The 23,377-nt window shown below is 49.5% G+C and overlaps 1 protein-coding gene across 1 annotated transcript in view; it reads left to right on the top strand.

Annotated features, from left to right (window-relative positions):
* Positions 1-14,520, top strand: part of LOC138732431 (DDB1- and CUL4-associated factor 11-like) — an 82,155-nt gene extending 67,635 nt beyond the window's left edge. Inside the window, exons 14-18 of the mRNA XM_069879046.1 lie at positions 9,868-10,048; positions 10,775-10,932; positions 12,348-12,450; positions 13,910-14,016; positions 14,428-14,520. Coding sequence (XP_069735147.1) covers positions 9,868-10,048; positions 10,775-10,932; positions 12,348-12,450; positions 13,910-14,016; positions 14,428-14,520 — 642 coding nt within the window. The remainder of the gene's footprint in view (positions 1-9,867; positions 10,049-10,774; positions 10,933-12,347; positions 12,451-13,909; positions 14,017-14,427) is intronic.
* Positions 14,521-23,377: the final 8,857 nt, after the last annotated feature.

Genomic DNA, 23,377 nt, shown 5'->3' with positions numbered 1-23,377 from the left:
TTGCATTAAAAAGCATCAACCAACACAAACAACCGAGACCAAAACACTCCTCTCCCTGGGACTCGCTGCACCTAATTCTGCCTCCGGTGTGAGACCCACCTCTCAGCTCCCCTCTGAGTAGTGAAGGGATCAGAATGTCCAGAAGCCAATTCAGTCCAAGCTAAGATGAGACGGTAAAAAACAGTATTTCCCTTAAACACATTAAGGTATTTTTAGTCTGAATCGCCAAATGCGGTTTTCATCATCACTGAAACAAAGCTGGAGGCCAAACCCCTTTGCAGGAGATTTTAAAATCCCCGCCCCAAGAGCTCGTGGCATTTCAGAGCTATCAAATCCTCAAGCCCAGAGGGGCAGAGCCCAAAGCTACAGAGATGAGCTATTTCTATGCTCAGAGGAAAAAACACAATATAAATGTACACCAAAGAAAATATAAGCCTGAAAGGACAGATACACAGCAACGGTGCAAGGTGAAACGTGAATATCCCCTTCCATTAGCAGGAGTGAGCAGCCTGCTTCTCCGAGAGGCAAAGGAGAAGGTTTGCCTCCAGGATCTGAGAGGGGTCACTGGAACCAGGAATATTCATACATGAACCAGGCAGAACGAGGGGATACAGCTTAGTAACGCCAGGCAGGAAAAGATCTGCAAGATGTGAAGCCAAACAATGTTAAAAACAGTTTGAAAATTACCTCCTAACCCACCAGCTAACGACCTTTAAAGCTGATCTCGTCAACTTCACCTATGCATCAAGGCTTAACCTAAGTACTGCGAGTCATTTAAAAACGCTGTTTTAATTAAGCAGGTTAATATAGGGTTGCTTTAGACGTGTAAGCGAGGGATCCCTGCCTTGCTAGCGCACCATCATGGACCTCGTACCCAGGAAGACACCAGCCTTTCAGCTCTGAGATCACAAACAGGACCATCAAAATCAACTGGTGAAGTGACTTTCACCTCTAAAGATCAGTAAGTTTTACACATTCAAACAATAAAGCCATTTCCCAGCTAAGATGCCAGCACAGCAGCGTTTACCAAGTGTTATCCAGCAGGACTAAGTTTCTTGGAAGCGAGACTGATGCAAGGGGAAGGTGAGAAGCCAGGACTGGAACACCTAAAAGCAACCAGCACATCCATAAGGGACTCTTTTCAACCTATCAAGTCATTTTTTTCCCCATCTATCAAGTAATTTTCCCAGGATGCCGACCGTCAAGGCACAGAGTAGAGTTTTTAACCAAACCTGACGGGTGCCATCCAGCTCCCATCTACTCAAGAGGGGAAATAGAACTCAAGGCTACCCATAAAATGGTCTGTAGAGAAACAGAGAAGCCTTTCAAATAGAGCAAATCTCATTGAAGTCATGGAGTCCCGCTGCCGGCAGCAGGTTCTGGATCGAGCCCAAGAGGAGAGGGCCAGCAAGGTTTTATTTGCCTCCCACAGAGCATCAGGAGGGGACCTGGAACTAGACGGTGGCCCCAGGAGAAGGGCTCTCCTCTCCCCTCCTCCCGCCAGCGCAGCCAATCGAGCCGAGCCGGGAGGTGAGGCTCCACAGCGGTAACTCTGCCAACTTGAAGGAAACGTCAGGGGCTGGAGAATTTCCTCACGTGTTTCCAATGTGGTTTCTATGCATTTTATTGCTCATTTGCAGATCAAAAATGCTGGAGGGATTCCAACTATTTCACACAGAATCTCACACTCCCGGCTGGCTGCAGCCCCAAAGCCTGAGTTTCTTCACTTGAAATACTGCCCAGTGTTACTTTGGGATGTGACCTGATAGCGGAAGCCCACGGGGACCCTGAAACGATAATCGTTCCAGCTGCGATTGGTTGCCCAGCGCTGGCTGATGCCAGCACGGGTTTGTCAGTGCTGCTGACAAACAGGGACTCAGCAGCTAACGCCTCCTGTTCACACCACAACAAAAACCATGCCTGGAATCACACAATCCGGTACCCAACGGAGGAGGCAGGGAGTTCTTCCGCCTCAGGGAAAGGGTTGCAAGTCCTGGCATGACCAGCCCAAGGGAGCCTGATGCTGGAAACCGCCACGTTTCTTTTCTATGAAAAGAGGAACCACCAGTTTGCTATGTGATAGCAGCTGGTTTGTTAAACAGGGATGAAACAACAAGAAACACTTCACATCAAAACCTTTGAGGAGAAGGGATTGAAGGCTCCGCTCCAGCCCAGCCCACCGAGCCTCAACAGTGGGAAGACTGACCAGAAAGCAAAGGGATCTCCTCGCTGGGGTTTGCAGCCTTCCCTGCTCATTGGAGAAGAGGAGGCTGAGGGGAGACCTCATTGCTCTCTCCAACTACCTGAAAGGAGGTTGTGGAGAGGAGGGAGCTGGGCTCTTCTCCCAAGAGACAGGGGACAGGATGAGAGGGAATGGCCTCAAGCTCCACCAGGGGAGGGTCAGGCTGGACATTTTCACAGAAAGGGTCACTGGGCACTGGCAGAGGCTGCCCAGGGAGGGGGTTGAGTCACCTTCCCTGGAGGGGTTTAAGGGACGGGTGGACAAGGTGCTGAGGGACATGGTTTAGTGATTGATGGGAATGGTTGGACTCCATCATCCGGTGGGTATCTTCCAACCTGTAGATTCTAGGATTCTATGATCTCCAGCCTAAGAGTGGATGGCGAGGGAAGGAGCCGGACGACGCCGTCAGATCACTAGATAGCACTCAAGGAAATGATGATCAGGAGACGAGCATGCGGCAGAGCTTAGAAATTCCATAAGGCCGGTTGTTTCCATACAGGCGCTCACAAGCAAAACCAGAGAACAATAGCTAAATTTATTCCCTCATTCTTTCTGAAAGGGAAAAAAGCTGCTTCATTGCCTCTGACTAATTGAAACACCTACTTTCTATTACAATTTCATTTTCACTGCAGTTTCTTTTCCACTTAATTCAAGAACTATCAACACTTGGAAATCACAAGCTTGTCCTTTCCTTCCCCTTTATTTCCACACCCAAAATACCTCAATCTCCTCTATCACAAATTACACAGCTGACTGGCAGCAATTTTGGGGAAACGGGTAGACCTGTTTCTCCTTCTAAGGCACAGAAAACAGAATCTTGCATCTCATGCTTCACAAAACACTTTAGAGATAAACACAAAGAGACCTGGAGATCTTGCCATGCTCTGTCCGCACCAAACTTCTCATCCAAGGCAGCACCTGGCAAAGCTGACCTGACATTTCCACAGATCATGGAATGCTTTGAGTTGGAAGGGACTTCAAAGCCCATCCAGTTCAACCCCTGCCACGGGCAGGGACACCTCCCACTGGATCAGGGGCTCCAAGTCCCATCCAGCCTGGCCTTCAACCCCTCCAGGGATGGGGCAGCAACCACTTATCCAGATAACCTGGGCCAGGGCCTCCCCACCCTCACAGCAAAACATTTCTTTCTGAGATCTCATCTCAATCTCCCCTCTTGCAGCCCAAAACTCTTCCCCCTCGTCCTATCCCTGCCCTCCGTGATCAAGAGACCCTCCCTAGCTTCCCTGGAGCTCCTTTCAGCGCTGGAAGCCGCTCTAAGGTCTCCCCAAAGCTTTCTCTCCTCCAGGCTGAACAACCCAAACTCTCCCAGGCTGTCCTTGTACGGCAGGCTCTCCAGCCCTCGGATCATCTCCATGGCTTCCTCTGGACTCACTCTAATAGACCCATGTGCTTCTTGTGCTGAGGAAGGAGATCACTGCTGCACAGGACACTTCTGTGCTTTATGAAATAACATATACATTCATAGCTTTGCCTGGTGGAAGCTGCCGGCTGTAGCTGCACTGCAGGAAAAAGAGCGTTTGGGAAGGAGGCTGCTGGGAGGAGGGGCCGAGCGGCACACCAGAAATTTCACTCTGACTGCAAAAATAAGCTGCTGTTCTAACCCATCTCAGTAAACCGAGATGAGTCTGGTTGCTTGGCAGAAAGCAGGTACAGGATGAAAAGGGAGGACGGCAGAAGGAAGCGCTGCTGGCGTTACTACCTTCCTGCAAGAGGAGACCTTGCAGAACAGCCAGCTCTGCTACCGCAGCAGCCATTGATTTTTCAGAGGTCGATACTCCACTCCCACAGATCCGCTCGGCACAAGCTTTAATCACATCTCCTGCTCCTGCCCTGTGCCGCTCTCCTCCATCGCTTCCCCTCCAAATAAAATTTAAAATAAAAAGGGGGGGGAAGGGGGCTCTCCTCCCGCTCCGAACACTGAAAGATTCTGTACTCTTGCTCTGTGCAGAGGAGAGATTCAAGCGCTGTGGTTGCAGCACTAAGCACAGACGGAGCAACGTGATTCATCCACAGAACAAGATGTCGCTGAAGGGAAAATCCAGCCTGTGGAAGGCTGGCGTTCCCACTTGGAGAACATGGAGCGCCGAGGTCTTCTGCAGGACCCTGGGAGATGCAGCAGCAAAACTCCCCAGAAAAGAGTTATCATTAACCCTCTGAAAGATGCCTGGCTTCTAAAAAGCACTCCTAGGGTTATCTAAATACAGATGCAACTCAGTGTTCCAAGCAGGAGCTTCAGAAGGGGCGTAAACTAGATGTAAACTAGATGACCTGTCAAGGTCCCTTCCAATCCAAAGCATTCTACGATTCCAAATGTTGGCCTGCCCACCAAGCAGTGGTGTTGGCACCTGAAAGGGTAAACCCTGAGGCTTCAACAGGAACGCTCACCCTAAACTAAGTTGCAGGGAAGAGGCAGGGAAGACCCAAGGCACAATGAGCAGCAACATCACAGCAGCACAGAGTCATGGGATAGTTTGGGTCGGAAGGGAACTCAAAGCCCATCCAGTTCCAACCCCTGCCACGGGCAGGGACACCTCCCACTGGATTAGGGGCTCCAAGCCCCATCCAACCTGGCCTTGAACCCCTCCAGGGATGGGGCAGCAACCACTTATCCAGATAACCTGGGCCAGGGCCTCCCCACCCTCACAGGAAAATATTTCTTCCTAAGATCTCACCTCAGTTTTCCCTCGTCCAGCTGAAAACCATTCCCCCTTGTCCTATCCCTGCACTCTCTGGGTGCCCTCAGTAGCACCGCTTTTTGGGAGCGTGGTAGGGACACCTGAGGAGAACAGGATCAAAGAGTCGATCGCATCCATCAGGAAGGCTGCTCAGGTATCAGGCCTTGGAAAGGAAAGTGCCTGTGAGGGACTAGCGTGGGTCTGAGACGACAGACTACAGTCACTTATTTATTAAAGAGCTTTTCTCTTCCTTCTAAAGGTTTTTAAGTACCCCGCTTCACTCTGAGGACAAACTCCAGCCCCTTCGCAATGCTACATCACCCAAGAGGCAGGAAGCTCCCCTCTTTTTGCCAGCCATAAGGATCTCCCAACTCCCCAGCAGTGCTTCCTCTGGAAGGCACTTTCATCTCCAACATGTTCAATTTAGACTCCAAAGCGTTGAGTTATCTCGGCATGTGATGGTGCCACCATGCCAACCACAGCAGCTTGGGTGGGCAAAGTACCGGAGCAAAGGCAAGAGGCTGAATAATCACAAACTTAGACAGGCGTCTGCTCAGTGCAACGCTTGGGATTTTGAGACAATTCAGCTTTTGGTATTGTTACCTGCCTCTTTGAAACAACCGAGTGACAGAATTCCTGAAATAAGCAGAAGGAGGAAAGATTTTAGGAGAGAATAAGGTTTCGAAGGTACCAGAAATTAACTGGTGGCAGTGGCAGAGGGCTCTGCACAGCCCAGACTGGGCCCAAGTGCTGCAGCCTGATGGCTCGGGCAGTCCTTTCGCTGGAAAAAGCTGCTAGGGAGAGAGCTGAAAGCTGGCAGCTCCTTTCCAAAGTCCTCCCAAAGCAGGGATGCAGTGATGGAGCAAGCTGAGGGGCTACAGCTGAGACCCTGGACACTGCCAGCTGGGGTGGCTCTGGAAAAAACCATTTGTGTGCAAGGATCTGCTTGCAAAAATGCACCTGCTGACCCAGGGAGCATGGAGAAACTGCAAACACATTAGGAAAGAACTAAGGGAATTCTCCTTTCACCCTTCCTCAGCGCAGAGGAAGGGGTAGCACAACCATGGGAACCTGGCCCATGCCAGACATTGATGTATGCCCAGTGCTACCCCTTGGGCCAGGGTGCCAGAACAGTCAATCCCTAAAAGTTGCCCCCTTCTCCCCCTTCTCCTTTTTCGCCCCCTTCTCCCCCTTCTCCTTTTTCGCCCCGCTTGCTCCCTTCTCCTTTCAATACACATTTCTATTTTCTCATGTAAAATCCTATTCAAAACCATAACCAAACCCAGTGACACAGCTCCTCCTCCAATTACGCGGCCTTGTTTGAAATCACGGCATGAACTTTGGACCCACAAGGGCGCAGGCACCGGCCCATCCGAGCCGCGCAGCCGCTGCAGGACGGAGCAGAGCAGCCAAGCCCTGGGCCCCTGCCATGTCCCACATTTGAGCTTCATGTGGAAGCAGTTTTCTCCAGGGCATTTATGATCGTGCACGTCTCCAAGACGAGTCAATCCAGCCCGCCAAAAGGAAAATGATTCCCATGAACCAAAAGCTCAGGTGTGGCAGCGTTTAACACACATGAAGTGCTGTCAGCTGAAGTTAAACACCTTTGTTTTCCCCTGCGACTGCCCCACGCAGTAGCTGAAGGTCACACCACCACGGGCTTTCCCTCCCTCACATGGTGCAGGACCTCTGGCAGGTTAAGTTTGAATGGAAAGGGAAGAGGTCGAGGTTAGTGTGCCCGACAGACTGACAAGAGGCTTCCGCACCATTTCAAGTGTCTCCAATGACACCAAGTGAGCAGCAAAAAGGAAGGGCCAAACTGATTTCCCTGCTCTACAACAACGAGCTGCTCAAGAGCGAGGGTCACCACTGAGGTGCGTGCTTCAGCAGCCACGGCGCAGGGAGTGGCTCCGTATTCCCAGGCTGCGGCAGCGCAGGGGATGCGTGTGACGGGGCACACGGCTATTGTTCAGGATCCCAGACCAGAACTGGTCACCCTACAGCAATTTCCTGATTAAACACTGACCCGCCTTCTCACGCCGGCCAGGCTCAAAAGAAAACGAGCCCGTCCTCTCCCGAGCAAGCTGCCAGGCGTCCCTGCTGCCCACCTCCACACGGAGGTCGCCGTCTTCTTTTTCAGTAGTCTCCGTATCAGACATCGCTCCTAAGGAAACGAAAGGCTGGGGGTTAGGGGAATCTGTGCGAGGCGTGCAGGCAGGAAGCAGAGCTGAGCAGCTCGAGACCAGAATAGAAACAGGAATCGAGCCCGGCATCGAGCGCAGCGCAACGCGCTGCCGGCACAGGCTCCTGCGAGGCTGCATCGGCAGCTCCACGCGGCATCATCTCGAAAGGGATGCTGATCGGAGGCAGAGGGCTCCGCGCAGCCTGGATTGGGCTCAGGAGCTGCAGCACGGGCTGGGGAGTTTCCTCCTGGAGCACCGGGGCGGATTAAGCTCCGTTCAAACCCAGACGAAGGGGCGGGAGGAGAGAAAATTGCCACATGGACAAATAGCTGCGCAACCCAGAGAAGCAGGTTGCAGTGTGAAACACGTCAATGGGGTGGCTGGAAGGTGAGGGTCATTTTGCAAGCGGCAATCCGAGCCCTTCGCCACTGGAGAAATTATTAGTAAAATTAAGAATTAAAACAAACACACACACAGCCTTCCCAAGCAACCACACAGAAGTGATGGTCAGTATTGCACATACAATGAAAAGCGCTGGCAGAGAAGCCTTGGCCAGGAAGAAAATATTTCCAACTCCCAATATTGGCATAATTTGGGATAAACACCTTCCTATCAGCATAAAACACCATTCACTGATCCTGCTAATCCCAGTGTTCCAGGTCCTGGGCTCCCCAGGGCATTTCTCTGCACATCCCTGGTGATGCCCGGGCACCCAGCGTGCAGCCACCCTGCTCTGAAATGCACACAGCTCTACTCCCTCTCCAGGCAAGCAATAAGACAAGCTCAAAAGGCAAAATGCAAACCAAACAGAAGCATTCCGACATGGAAAACAGAAATAAAAAATAGTTACAAGGAGCCTGAAGTGACCAGCAAGTTCAACTCGAAAAGGTTCTTTTCCCCTCTCCCAAAACAGATAGCCAGAATGATCAGTTTTGAGCTCAAATAATATCAAGAAAGGGTTCCTTTCCTGGGCTGCCCCTCCCTCGGCAGCACTCTCAGCTCTCTGCTGTGTTTCTGCCTGTTGCAGCGATTATTTCCAGGTCAGGGCACGCAGCTGACAGAGCTCAACTTTATTCCACTCCAAGAGCACACAAGCTGAAGTGACCACTTTGGAAGAATGGAGGATCCAAACGGTGCTCCCCCAACAGCCTCCTGAGTACCCAAATTCAGAGCCTACCTGGCTTAAGAAAGGAAGAGGCAAGCAAACACAGAAATACCCCTCGCTGCTGGGGATATGCACAGGAGGGCTCCTTCTGCACCAGCCAAACCCTGCAGCCTCACCCTTCTCCCCTCCCCACAAAATCCAGTTTCGTTAAACCCATTTTAGATGGGTTTAGATCCAAGACGAGAACACCTTTGGAAGTTAAACCTGGATCAGGAATTTGGCTGCAGTCGGTTATACCCCTTCCTGCCATTGCCAAGACACTTTAAGGCTTGAAAGCAGAGAGGAACCCAAGTGAAACACAGCTGGAGAAGCAAAAGCGTTTTCCAAAGAGTGCAAAATACCAAGAGTAAAACAATTCCCATTCCACAGCCAGATGAAAAGAAGTTGCCCAGAGAAGGGATGAGGTTTCTCCTTCAGGCCAAAACAAACTAAGGACTTTCTGGAGTGGGAATTCCAAAACTTTCATACAAGCTGCCCCCGTTTGCTTCATTCGCCGCAACAAAAACTCAAAGACAACCTTGCTCTTTCAGGACCCCCCATAACCCTGTCAGCATCCATCCTTCTGGTTTGGCAAGAAAAATTTGGGGAATTAGGGGGAAAATTGCAAAATTGGGGGGAAATTTGGGGAGTTTTGGGGGGGAAATTGAGGAATTTGGGGGAAATTTGGGGAGTTTGGGATGAAAATGGGAAGTTGGGTGGAAAATGGGGAATTTGGGTGGAAAATGGGGATATTTGAGGGGGAAAATTTGGGAATTTGGGATGAAATTGGAGAAAATTTGGGGGGAAATGGGGAAATTTGGGGAGAAAAATGGGGAATTTGGAAAAATGGGGAAATCTGGGGGAGAAAATGGGGAAATTTGGGGGGAAAATGGGGAATTTGGAGGGAAAATGGGGAATTTGGAGGGAAAATGGGGAAATTGCGAGGAAAATGGGGATTTTGGGGAGAAAATGGGGAAATTTGTGGGGGGGAATTGGGAAATTTGGGGGAAAATGGGGAAATTTGGGGGGGAAATGGGGAGATTTGGGGGGGAAATTGGGGAATTTGCGAGGAAAATGTGGATTTGGGGGAGAAAATGGGGAAATTTGTGGGGAAATTGGGGAATTTGGGGGGAAATTGGGGAATTTGGGGGGAAATTGGGGAAATTTGGGGGGGAAATGGGGAAATTTGGGGGGGAAATCAGGGAATTGGGGGGAAAATCAGGGAATTGGGGGGAAAATCAGGGAATTTTGAAGCAAAATCTGGGAATTCGGGGGGGGAAGAAGACGCAAAGAATGTGGAGATGGTGGAACTGGGATGGTGGCCAGAAGGTCTGGAGATGCCGGGGGGGGAACTGGGAGCACTGGGAGGGGGACTGGGAGGTAGTTATGGGGCACTGGGGTGGACTGGGGTGAACTGGGAGCAACTGGGAGCTACTGGGAGGGAGATAGGGAGGAGGAACCCGTGGTGGGATGGTCTTCAGAAGCTTGGGAGATGCTGTAGGAGCTACTGGGAGCACTGGGAGGGGGACTGGGGGTGACTGGGAGGTAGTTATGGGGGACTGGGGTGAACTGGTGTGAACTGGTGCTTACTGGGGGGGTCAGGTGGAGGTGCACGAGGCGGACGTGAACGCGGTGGCGCTGGCGGACGCAGGGGGGCAGCTGGTGCTGAGCGGGGGGGACGACGGGCTGGTGCGGCTCTGGGACCGACGGAGCCTTGGCCACCGCGGCCACCGCCCCGTCTGCCGCCTGGCCGGGCACCGTGGGGGGGTCACCTTCATCCACAGCCCGGTGAGGGGGGGCACTGGGAGGGACTGGGAGGGGATTGGGGAGCACTGGGGGGGACTGGGAGCACTGGGAGTGGCACTGGGAGGGGATTGGGGGGCACTGGGAGGGGGAAGGAGGACACTGGGAGGGGGACTGGGGGCACTGGGAGGGGGACTGGGAGGGGCACAGGGAGCGCTGGGAGGGACTGAGGGGCACTGGGAGGGACTGGGAGGGGGAATGGGGGCACTGGGAGGGACTGGGGTCACTGGGAGGGGATTGGGGGGCACTGGGAGGGGACTGGGAGCACTGGGAGGGGCACTGGGAGGGGGTTGGGGGCCACTGGGAGCAGAACTGGGGGGACTGGGAGGGGAATGGGGGCACTGGGAGGGGCACTGGGAGCACTGGGAGGGGGAATGGGGCCACTGGGAGGGGGAATGGGAGGGGGGGAGGGGGCAACTGGGGGCCCTAGGAGGGTGCTGGGATGAACTGGGAGGGGAACTGGGGGCACTGGGAGGGGGTATGGAGGGACTGGGAGGCACTGGGCGGGGGGAGCGAGGGGACTGGGCTGAACTGGGAGCTACTGGGAGGCAACTGGGGTGGGAGGAGCGGGGGTGGGATGGTTTTCAGGGGCCTCGGGGAGGCAACTGGGAGCTCGGGACTGGGATTTGGGGCCTGGGGGGTGGGGTGAAGGGGGTTTATACTGGTTTGTACTGGTTTATACTGGTTTGTGTCCCCCCCCACCAAGGGCGACGGGGGCGGCACCTGGTGTCCAACTCCAAGGACCAGACGGCGAAGCTGTGGAACCTGAGGCGCCCGGCGGGGGACGGGGCCGTGGCCGCCGCCAGGAGGGCTGTGGCCACCCAGAGCTGGGACTATCGCTGGGAGGAGGCGCCCCCCCCGTACGCACTGGGAGCACTGGGAGGGATTGGGAGGCACTGGGAGGGGATTGGGGGGCACTGGGATGAACTGGGAGGGGGAAAGGGGGGATTGGGAGGCACTGGGAGGGGATTGGGGGGGACTGGGATGAACTGGGAGGGGATTGGGAGGCACTGGGAGGGGGAAAGGGGGGACTGGGATGAACTGGGAGGGGATTGGGAGGCACTGGGAGGGGATTGGGGGGGATTGGGATGAACTGGGAGGGGGAAAGGGGGGACTGGGAGGGACTGGGAAGAACTGGGAGAGGGAAAGAGGGGACTGGGATGAACTGGGAGGGGACTGGGAGGGGGAAAGTGGGGACTGGGATGAACTGGGAGGGGACTGGGAGGCACTGGGAGGGGGAAAGGGGGGACTGGGATGAACTGGGAGGGGGAAAGGGGGGACTGGGAGGGACTGGGAAGAACTGGGAGGGGACTGGGAAGAACTGGGAGTGGGAAAGAGGGGACTGGGAGACACTGGGCGGGGATTGGGAGGCACTGGGAGGCACTGGGAGGGGGAAAGGGTGGACTGGGGGGGAATGAGGGGGAATGGGGGGACTGGGAGGCACTGGGAAGGGGACTGAAGGGCACTGGGAAGGAATGGGAGGGGAAAGGGGGGATTGGGAGGCACTGGGAGGGGGAAAGGAGTCACTGGGGAGGGGAAAGGGGGAACTGGGATGAACTGGGAGGGGAAAAGGGGGGACTGGGATTCACCCCTATTTACCCCGATGACACCTTAATTACCCCCATAACCTCTGAATTCGCCCTTAATCCGCCGTTAATTACCCTTAATGACTCCCCTAATCCCTTAATGACTCTCCTAATCCCTTAATGACTCCCCTAACCCCTTAATTACCCCAATAACCTCTCAATTTACCACTAATTACCCCTTCATTAAACGTCTATTACCCTTTTCCCCCCAATTACCCCCATAACCTCTGAATTTTCCCTTAATCACCCTTAATTACTCCCATAATCCCTTAATGACTCCCCTAATCCCTTAATGACTCTCCTAATCCCTTAATTGCCCTAATTTTTCCACTAATTACCCCTTCATTAAACCTCTATTAACCCTTTTCCCCCCCAATTACCCCCATAACCTCTCAATTCGCCCTTAATCACCCCTAATTACCCCATATCCCGCCTCTATCCCCCTATTTACCCCTTTAATTACCTCAACAACCGCCCCATTCCCCTTTAATTACCTTTAATTACCTTTAATTAACGCCCCCTCTCCTCACGCTCCATTTCCCGCCTCGCCTTTCCCGCCCTTTTTGTTGCCATGGCGGCCGCGCGCGGGGGGGGGGGGGGCGCGCGCGCGTGCGTGGCCACGCCCCCCTTTTTACGTGATGACGTCACCCCCCAGCGGCGGCGGCGCTGCTTCCGGGGGACCCGTCGCTGCAGACGTTCCGGGGTCACGTGGTGCTGCACACGCTGCTGCGCTGCCGCCTGGCGCCCGCCGGGGGGCGCGCGCTGGGGGCGGGGTGCGCCTCGGGAGGCGTCATCGGTGAGCGACGCGGGGGGGTTGACGTCATCGGGGAGCGACGCGGGGGTTGACGTCATCGGGGAGCGACGCGGGCGGGAAGGGGAAAGCGCGGGAAAAGGGTGTGAGGGGAAAGCGCGGGAAAAGGGGCTGAGGGGGGATCTATGGGGCAGAGGAAGGGATCTATGGGGCAGAGGGAGGGGTCTGTGGGGCAGAGGGAGGAATCTATGGGGCAGAGATTGAATCTATGGGGCACAAGGATGGATCTGTGGGGCAGAGAGAGGGGTCTGTGGGGCAGAGAGAGGGTCTGTGGGGCAGAGAGAGGCGTCTGTGGGGCAGAGAGAGGGTCTGTGGGGCAGAGAGAGAGGTCTGTGGGGCAGAGAGAGGGATCTATGGGGCAGGGAGGGGTCTATGGGGCAGAGGGAGGGATCTGTGGGGCAGAGAGAGGGATCTATGGGGCAGGGAGGGGTCTATGGGGCAGAGGGAGGGGTCTATGGGGCAGAGGGAGGGATCTATGGGGCAGAGAGAGGGGTCTATGGGGCAGGGAGGGGTCTGTGGGGCAGAGGGAGGGGTCTGTGGGGCAGAGGGAGGGGTCTGTGGGGCAGAGGGAGGGATCTATGGGGCAGAGAGAGGGTCTATGGGGCACAAGGAGGGGTCTATGGGGCAGAGAGAGGGTCTATGGGGCAGAGAGAGGGTCTATGGGGCAGAGAGAGGGGTCTATGGGGCACAAGGATGGATCTATGGGGCAGAGAGAGGGGTCTATGGGGCAGAGAGAGGGTCTATGGGGCAGAGGGAGGGGTCTATGGGGCAGAGGGAGGGGTCTGTGGGGCAGAGGGAGGGGTCTGTGGGGCAGAGAGAGGGGTCTGTGGGGCAGAGAGAGGGGTCTATGGGGCAGAGGGAGGGGTCTGTGGGGCAGAGAGAGGGATCTATGGGGCAGAGAGAGGGATCTATGGGGCAGAGAGAGGGGTCTATGGGGCAGGGAGGGGTCTATGGGGCAGACAGAGGGTTCTATGGGGCAGGGAGGGGTCTATGGGGCAGAGGGAGGGATCTATGGGGCAGAGGGAGGGGTCTGTGGGGCAGAGGGAGGGGTCTGTGGGGCAGAGAGAGGGGTCTGTGGGGCAGAGAGAGGGGTCTATGGGGCAGGGAGGGGTCTATGGGGCAGGGAGGGGTCTATGGGGCAGACAGAGGGATCTGTGGGGCAGAGAGGGGGGTCTATGGGTCACAGATTGGATCTATGGGTCAGAGGGAGGGATCTATGGGGCAGAAGAGGGGTCTGTGGGGCAGAAGGAGGGATCTATGGGGCAGAGGGAGGGAATCTATGGGGCAGAGGACGTGACCGCAGCGCAGCAACGGCATAAAATGGAGGGGGGGCGGGGCGTGTCTCTATGGGTCCGGGTGGGTCTCTATGGGTCCGGGGGGTGGATCTATAGGGCAGAGGGCACCCCCTGACCCCCTCGTTCCCCCCCCGGCCCCCCCCCCGCAGTGTACGACGTGCTGACGGGGCGGGTGCTGCGGCGGCTCAGCCGGCACCGCGGCTGCGTGCGCGACGTCTGCTGGGGACCCCAGCCCTGGCGCCTCGCCAGCGCCTCGGTGCGCCCCTGGGGGGGCGCCATGGGGCAGCTATGGGGCAGCCGGGGGGCCCCATCGGCTTCCGGTGCTTTCCGTTGGGTTCTATGGGGTCCCCATTGGGTTCTATGGGGTCCCCATTGGGTTCTATTGGGTTCTATTGGGTCCACATTGGGTTTTATGGGTCCCCATTGGGTTCTGTGGGTCCCCATTGGGTTCTGTTGGTTTCTATGGGGTCCCCATTGGGTTCTATGGGGTCCCCATTGGGTTCTATGGGTCCCTATTGGGGTCCCCATTGGGTTCTATGGGTCCCTATTGAGTTCTATGGGTCCCCATTGGGTTCTATTGGGTTCTATGGGTCCCTATGGGGCAGGGGGAGGATCTATGGGGCAGGGCTGGGATGTGTGGGGCAGGCCCTCTGGCTCTGCCCCACAGTGGGACGGCACCGTGCGCCTCTGGGGCTACCACAGCCCCCAAGCAGAAGAGGACGAGGAGGAGGAGGAGGAGGAGGAAGGCGCCCCCCAATAAAGGCCTCTGCCCCACAAGTGGCGCCCGGGCTCTTAATTGGGGGGCAGACGGCGGCCTGTGAGCCCCCTGCCCCATAGATCCCCCCTCTCTGCCCCATAGATCCCTCCCCAGCCCCATAGATCCCTCCCCAGCCCCATAGATCCCCACACAGACCACGACCGCGGAGAAGCTTTGAGATCTTGACGCTCGCCCCACACTTATGGGGCTGGGCGGGGGGGTGGGGGGTGGCTGGTTATGGGGCAGCGCCGTGGGGCAGGGCCGTCGCCTCAGGAGGAGTCGGCATCTGGGGGGAGAAAGGGGGTGGTGTGCCCCATAGATCCCTCCCTCTGCCCCATAGATCCCTCCCTCTGCCCCATAGACCCCTCCCTGCCCCATAGATCCCCCCCCACACCCACCCTGCCCCCCGGCGGGTGCCATCTTGGCTCGGCAGGTGACGAAGGCATCGAAGGCGAAGACGAAGGCGAGAAGGAGGCTGAAGGTCTAAGAAGGGGGGGGGGGTCACTTAGGGGGCATCCGTGGGGCTGGGGGGGGGATCTATGGGGCAGGGGGGGTCTGTGGGGCAGGGGGGGGGGCCACTCACGAAATCTTGGCAATTTGTGAATTAGCACTAGAAAGGGGTAATTGTTGCCATTTCAGTTCTTAAGTTGTCACTGGAAAACAGGATTAGAGGAGGAAGGATTTCTCTAAGCCTCGGGAGAAAAGCTATTGCCGTGGAATATTGACGCAAGAAGAAATTCTTATATTCTGTGCTCTTCAGTGTACTTAGGAAAATAGTTCACTGCTAGTCATGATTTACTGTTATGATATTTCTCTTCTGTAATTCATAGGAACAATCAGAGAAGGCTGAGTTCTATTGAAGCCAACCTTTTTCTGCTCCACCTCTCTGGTGATTCTCCTACTCTGTTCCCGCTTGGCAGCTGACAGCAGCGAAGCTCTCCTGGCTCCAAGTGCCCACTGTCTGCCCCTGCTCTCCTGAACTCCTGCTATAAAATCTTCCCTGGTGAAAATATCCCAGCAGAGGTGTGCTGCTTTCTGCACTTGGCGTAGGTGCCTGGAGAAAGAGGCTATTCACTTCAGCTAATGCTGGCTGGTGTTTCCTTAATCTGCCTTTTCTTCTTCTACAGACAATTTTCTTAGGTCTGTGTTTGTTAAGAAGAGGTAAGATATCTTCTTTAGGACTAAGTTGTCTTTGAAGTTCCTTTATGAAGTTAGCCTTGTACGTCATAACAGGTACTGGGCTTTATTCAATGGAACTACAAAATGCTTAGACAAGCAAATGATGTAAGGAATAGTGGAACTGTGTGTTGTTTGGAAAGAGCTGTGCAAACTGCTGCCCAATGTAGATTGATGTGCTGAAGATTTATTTCTCAAAATTCAACATTTTTTAGAACACCTCAGTATTATCTTGGATAAATGCAAGATGTTAAATCAAACATGGCTCTTACGAGGGGGAGCAAATGGAACTAAAACAGTGGCAGCGACGAGATGTTCTCACAGTGATTACTTGTTGTGTTAACAGGACTGGGAAGCAGACGAATAGCCCAGAGAGCTCTTTTGAGAGTGGGGGATTTCATCCAGGAGGAGAAGGCGGCTGCATAATCCTTTCCCCGAAGAGGTGAGTGCTAGAGGATGTAGGAGGAGTCTGAAGATGAGCTCATATTGCAACTTCTGACACCTACTGATTGTTTTAATTCAAGTATTCCAGAAAATCTGTTAAAAATTCATGCAGTTTGTTTTACTTTTCTAGTTTGGAATAATTGCAGTAGACTAGTAGGCTCCCATTTGGTTATAAGCTCTCCTAGATTTCCCCAATATAAACTACTTCATATTGTTCCCCTGGGAATTTAATTGCATTAAGAAATGATTGGCCCTGATAGACTTCTATGGTCTGTGATAATTATAATGAAATAAGATATCCATATAAAAGCATAAAATGATGCTGAAGCACATGCATTTTTGATCATCAATTAGTGAACTATCAAAGGCATTGCAGATGGAACTGGTTTTTTGCTTTTTAGAACAGAGCCTGACCACTGCAGCCTCAACTGTGTAGTAAGCTTATTTTTAGTCCTTCTTGCTTTAGTGAATACATCTGAACGTGTATTTATGTACATATTCAACTCTGCTGTGAACTTTGTAATGCTTTAAACCTTCCTGCGGAGAAGTCTGAGAGGTAGGTTTCCTTCTGGAAGAGGCCAGTGAGGCTGCTCCGTTGGTCCAGAAAGCTCTTTCTGTAGCAGTTTATTGTTTTCTTAGGGTGATACCAAATCTCCCCGTACTGGTTAATGGAGCAGCTGGGACCTGCTAACGAGCTGGTTCATATGGAAACAGCTTACTCGTATAAAAGCAGCAAAGCTAAAAGCCGTTTGAAATCTGTGGTTCAGGAGTACTAGGGTTTTTATTCTCCTGTCCCCCAAAATCACTCTGTGTTCTGCCCATCTGGATTACTGTCAGGGGGGTTGGATTAATTAGATGAACAGATGTCAGTGTTTTATCCATTGCCTGGCATCCTGTCCTCTTCAAAAGTATCCACAGCTTCCAGTTGGGACCTCCAGGACACTAGAAGGGTTTCCTCAGAGAAAGGCTAGGAGCTGGCTCCAGTATTTCAAAACCCACGTTACGGCAATCATGACATTTTACTTCTGATTCTGTTGCATTGGGTACAAACTGAGGGAAAAACACGATTGCTTAAAAAGTGTGAGTGGAAAGGGGTGATTTGGATCTAAATATCTCATAGCATGTATTTCTACTTGTGTTTGTGTATTTGACAGCAGGTATGCATACACATGTATTTTTTCCCTTTTCTTAAATAATGTATGCTTTTTTATAATCAGATGTGCCTTAAAATATGACGCAAAAAGGGATGTTTGTCTTGGCTTATCTTTTCTGCCACACAGACATTCCTGAGCTTGAGCATGCGGGTGGTTAGAGGGTATTTTGATACGGTCTGCTTTCAGTAACGTCCTGTCAGGACTTGGGACTCATCTGCTCCTCTGATGGAACACTTAGGGCAGCAGCATCTTCTGTCGATATTTAGTAGCTGCAGGATTTCAGGTGCCATCACGATGAACCTGAATGTGACCTGAACTGCACTGAAAGCAGGTTGAGGCAGGAATGGCTTTTTATCTTCTTGAACCATGTTCGAGGTTGTGATCGTTCAAACTAAACATGGATCTATGCTAGCAAAGTCTTCCTCAGGGTGGATGTTCCCAGCTGTTTGGACATGTGCAGAAGGTGGGTTTATGCCTTGTACTGAAGCTTGCGAAAAGAATGTAAAGGTGCACGTCTCTTAAGATTTCAATGGCATTTAGCTGTCAGAACTATGTAACAAGTGCAAATTAAGAAGAACGTAAGTGCAGCATCTGCCAAAAAGGCAGTAAAGATCTACCTGTGTTGTACGGCTGGCCTGTCAATAACTTTAGGACATGACCGCAGGTTTGAACATTTCAATCTGGAACAGATGTTCTGTTTCCAGGTATTCTTTTTGTGGGCTTTTGTTTGGTTTTTGTTTGTTTGTTTGTTTGTGCTTGGGGTTGTTTTTTCTGTTATTTTAGCCGTGTAGATATTGACAAAAAGCAAACAGACAAACGAGCCCTAAACTCTGCCCCTACCCCGACACATGCTTGTTCCCACCCTAGGACCGTGGGTTAGCACTCTGCCTGCTGGGGGACTTGCAGCGCTTGGGCTCCTGTTCGTGTACTGACACAGCTCTATGGCCAGGACTACAGGACTCTCTTCTGATTATCCTTAGAGCGTTACTGGATTTGCTCCAAGGAATCTAACTTAGCTGGAAAAGGACAAAACTGAATTAAAAAACAAAATGAGTAGAAAATTGCTTTTTGTGTTGTAACGCTTTATTGCCCTGGTTCTAGGCTTTTTGGCTCTGATTTGGGAGGTAGGGTTGTAGAGAAGAAGTTGAATGCCGTGTCCTGCTGTCCAGCAACCACATATGTTTAAGGTGCTAGTTTGAGAAAAACCAAAAAAAGTTCAATAGCGTCATGGGATTCTGCCACCTTTCCATCAGATCTCTGTATCTCGGTCTGGCCCGAAGCACAGATCTTAATCGGACAATATTTTATTTTCACTCCCCTGCACGTGCAGTCATTTGGAATGATGCCTGGCAGAATCTGCCTCCAGATGGGATGGAGACGTTTCTTTCTTCCCATACCCACCTAGAGATGCTCTGCTTACTTCTGTTTTGTAATTCTTGTCACAAGGCTCCAAAATTTTTCTAGTCTTAACACCTGCAAGTCTGAATGAGGTAACGTGATAACGTTACCCAAGTGCAAACTCCAATTCTGTTCTTCTGGACCTTGCAATCCAGAATGTGAATTTATGATGTGAGGGGAGATTCTTTCAATGTGGCAATTAATGTCTTTGTCAATCCCTTTCTTTTACAGTAGTACCCTTACTACTCCTCCAAAATGTATTTCTGTGAATTGGATTCAGTTATGTATGTTTTAAATTAGGCTGGAGAAGAAACATTGGGCTTTTAGGTATGTACAGATGCTCATGGCAAAAGCATCTTCGGTGGTTTTAGTATGAAATATCCAACTTAAATTCATGACTGCCTCAGCCTGATGAGCCATCTTGCATGCAGTACATCTGTAAAGCAGAAGCTATATATGCACCCCAGCACTTTATGGCTAATCTGGAGTCTTTCTTCGCCAGCTACTGGAGGCAGATTAAAGTGCGCAACAGCCATGTGACGTGTCATGCCAGTACCGAGTTGCTGAGAAATTTCATGAGAGAAGATGTATATTGGGATAACACAATTTTTAATTATTCTGTGAAGATATACCAAAACTCACCTGACTTTTCCCTGAAGTCAACCCATCCCAAATTAATGGCTAAATTCCCCTCGCTTAGATTTGTGAGACAGATGCATGTGTTCTTGTACTTTAGAGAAATATGAGACAATATTTACTCAAGTATTTGAAAAGTAAATGCATGTTTTTCTCTTGCTAAGGGTGGCTAGAAGTTCCCAAACCAATCTTTGGATCAGTATTTGTATTTTGCTTCTTGAATACTCTTGAATACTAGAATTGGAGTGCAGCCTAATTCTGAGTATTTCAAATGAGATTTGTAATTCTTTTTCCCTATTTCCTTTGTATTTTCAGTCCTGTCACTCCAAGTTGCACTTGATTTTAAATTTTGCATATGAAAAAAAATAATATTCAGTATTGGCAGTCCTAAGTACTACCTTAAGTGACACTGTCTTACTTTGTCAAATTGGATCTATATGTCATGTTTTCTCTGTAACTACAGTAGATTACTGATTGGATGAGCACCTCGCTTAGTCACGTTTCCTTTGCACACGTGTCAGCGTCTCTGGGTTTTTTTGTTTTGTTTCTTTTTCTTTTTGCTTTTTGTCTGCAATTCAAGAATGGATTTCTGTCCAAGTAGCTCAACACATATTTAAAACCTTCATAACTGACACAGCAATGTGTTCTGTTTGCACAAACATTGTCTGTATAATGATAACATACTTTGTGTGAATTTTACACAAATTACAATAGTCCAGTAAGTTCTGTTTGCTTTACCACATATCTGTTGTAGGTTTCTGCTTTGGATACATATCTGAATTTCTACTCAGTAACTTCTTGTTTGTCAGAATGATCTGTTAAATATCTTAAAAACCAGTCTCTGTCTGAGTTGTGTGTTAACATATTCAGAAATTCCCTGAGTGTGCAGTATTTCTGACACCTCTGAGTCTATCTTCTTTCTAAAAATCAAGTAGAAAAATGCATTACAGTCCTCCAGTTCACTCACTGTTTAGCAATAAGTAAAATAAGTAAAAATTCAAAGCCATTTTCCATGAGAAATAACATTCTTAAATGAATGTCATTACTGTCTTGTCAGCTTGCTTGTCAGGCATCAATCTTCAGGGTGCTTCAGAGTGTCCTGGAGAAAGAGAGAACCAAATGTCTTCTTCTTTTCACTGATGAGCTATAGCAAAATTTGCTCAAGATGGGTGAAGAGAATATGAATATCTGGTCTAAGAAAATCTGAACTGTGGGATAGGCACAGTAAGCAGATGTTGAAAATTTGGGGTTCAGTTTCCATTTAAGAATACATGAATGAAAGAATGTCTTATGTTTCGGCGCAGCTGAGTAACAGAGGAGTTTGGAATGAAACTGCCTAACTGAAGTGATCAATAATGGCAATTAACAACAAGCAGTTTATGACAATTTAAAATGTTGCTTCACATTCTGGAAGTGAAATTAAATTGATCTTCTTCTGCATTTTACTTCACCTTTCGTAGTTTTAACTTTCTTCTAAATGGTTCATAGCAAGGGATAATTTTCTCTGAGCTAATTTGTACTCCCAATAATTTTATTGCCTTACTTATTTTAGTGCTTCAACTGCTTTTATAGACTGTGTCTTCTCTTCTACTCTCTTTGGTCGTCCTTATTTATCCAGATATCCATGATGCTTTTGTCCCCACTTATAATCTCATGGTTGAAATTTTTCACATTCACTATGCGTGCAATTAAATGTGACCTTTCTGAACCTTGTGTCTTGTTTCAAATCTCTACAAGAATTATTATGCCACATGCTGCAGAATAAAAGATAATAAACAGAAAAGGATGATGACTGGGGCTAATTCATGCCGTCAAGAAGAAACATAGTTAAAGACAACACCACAGATGTCCTGCGATATTTCAAACTTGACACTTCTGTCTATGAACTTTTTAGCTGGTCTCCATGCCAAGAACAGGTAAGGAAATAGTCTTTCACACAGACACAAGACATGTCAGGCAGGTCTCTGACTCAAAGGCAGACCAGGAAAGGAGGCTGCAGGAGAAATAATGGAGGCTTTTTCACATAGTTAATTAGTGCCATAGTTGTAATAGGGGTTTTTTTGTGTTATAAACCCAGATACTCTTAAGGCTTTTATATAACAATCTCATAGTACACTTCTGGCAGTAATGAGGAGTCTGGATGCAGAGAAGCTGCTGGTTTTCATTGTAGCAGTTAAGAATTGTAACTGACAGTATTGCCTTTTGGTTCTGCAGACTCAGTGAATGGAGTCTCAGACATGTCCCTGAGATTTGTTACATTTAGAGTAGCTGTATTAGAATACCTGTCCACTGGATATACCTACAATTTGCTGCAGAAATAGTTACTATCTTCACTGTGAATTTCATGCCAGGTCAATTGTAGCTAACAAAGTCACAGATTAATAAGATGAATTACTGATATCTCATGGACTCAGGTTTTGTTGTTAAGGAATATTTTCAGACTTGGGAGCACTGGGTTCACTGTGAAATGTAGTCTCTTTTCAGAGATCTGCCCACCACATCATCTATAATTGCAGGAGTACTTCCAGTTTACTTTGTTCTGTTTACTGAAGACATCTTTTGTCATTGTGTAAGATGATCCAAAATTAGCTAGCTATGTGTGTGCGTGTAAGAAAGAAGGAAAGAAACGAAGAAAAAGATATGTTTGGGGGTTTTCTAACATTACTATACTTTTCTTGGAGCAGTTCTGTAGAAATATACAAGAATGGAGGCAGGAAAAGTGCAGTGTTTAGCAAGACAGCATGAATTTTGTTTTACCTTAATTTGTTAGATTTTAAAGTATTTTTTTAAAATACGTTTTGGCAGGACATTTGAATTTCTGTCAAAACCTATGTACAAAGGTGTTAACTATACACTGAATAATCTAGCAGACCATAATGGTAATATGGATGTGGTAATATGTTGTGGGACATGGATATAACCCACTGATAGGTAAATTTTCTGGATTTCCTGACTATGTTTATTGTATTTACCAATACTTGACTGCTTCTTACATTTTCTGGAAAAAGAAATATTTGTTGGAAATGAGACACTGAATATGAAAAAATAGCAAAGGTATCCAACAATTTTAGCTTAGTTGTGTCAATTATGAGTAATATAAAACAAGTGAAAAGGAGAATACCTGTTTGAAAAGATATTGGATTGTGCAAGTTTATATCTTTTTTGCTTTTCTGTTTTGTGAAGGCATATTTACACAAAACCTTGTATGAATATTAGGTTTAACAAGAAAATAGGTTTATTTGATTTGGTAGTTTTCTCTGTTCTTTCATGAAATTTGTCGATTTGTTGTTTTACTAATGAGCCATCAGCTGTGTATAAGGTCAAGAAGTTTGCAGAGATTTGTGATGTTGGCAAAAATGGAAAGGTCTTTAGTAAGTCTTTAAAATGCTCTGCTTGATGTTGTTGATTGATATTCTTCAAAACTCTGTGGGTGATAGTATATCATCATTTATTATGTTAGAAAGCTTTTATAAGAATTAGGACTTCAGTGCTAAAATTTATAGCTTTTTGTGGGAATTTAATATCAATGTAGTGTAGTCTCTGATAGACTTTTCAAATTATATTTTTAGCAGATATCTATAGTTATTTTTTCTCTAGATTTTTCTTCTTTGTTTCACTAAATTAATTAATTTTCTTTATTTTTAATTCCATGTTCAAAATATAACTGAATTTTTAATTATATCTATTTGTTATGACCACTAATTGTCTCTTTCATCCATGGCCAAGGCTCACTATTCTCCCTTCTGTACTAATGTTTCACCTAAACTTTATTTTTTTATTTTGTTTTACTTTTTTAAAGTCAAGTCAGGTTTTATAGTATTATATCAAGAAAGTGACCTTACAATTAAATTCTTCACGTGTTCCACTTTTTCCTAGGGGAAAATTGGGATAATCTTGCTTATTATCTATCTTTGAAATTTTCCTTTTTCCATTCGAGACTAAACTCATTCTGACACCATTATTTCACTCCCTCTTTAATCCAGTAATGACACCATGAGATGTGCCTGTTCTCATGGCGATTTATTCCTTTTTGCTCTCTCTCTTGAGCTAAT

The sequence above is a fragment of the Phaenicophaeus curvirostris genome, chromosome 31, assembly GCF_032191515.1.
Source record: "Phaenicophaeus curvirostris isolate KB17595 chromosome 31, BPBGC_Pcur_1.0, whole genome shotgun sequence".
Classification (NCBI taxonomy): Eukaryota; Metazoa; Chordata; class Aves; order Cuculiformes; family Cuculidae; genus Phaenicophaeus; species Phaenicophaeus curvirostris.
The sequence above is the reverse complement of the archived record's forward strand: the minus strand, read 5'-3'. Positions and strand labels throughout refer to the sequence as shown.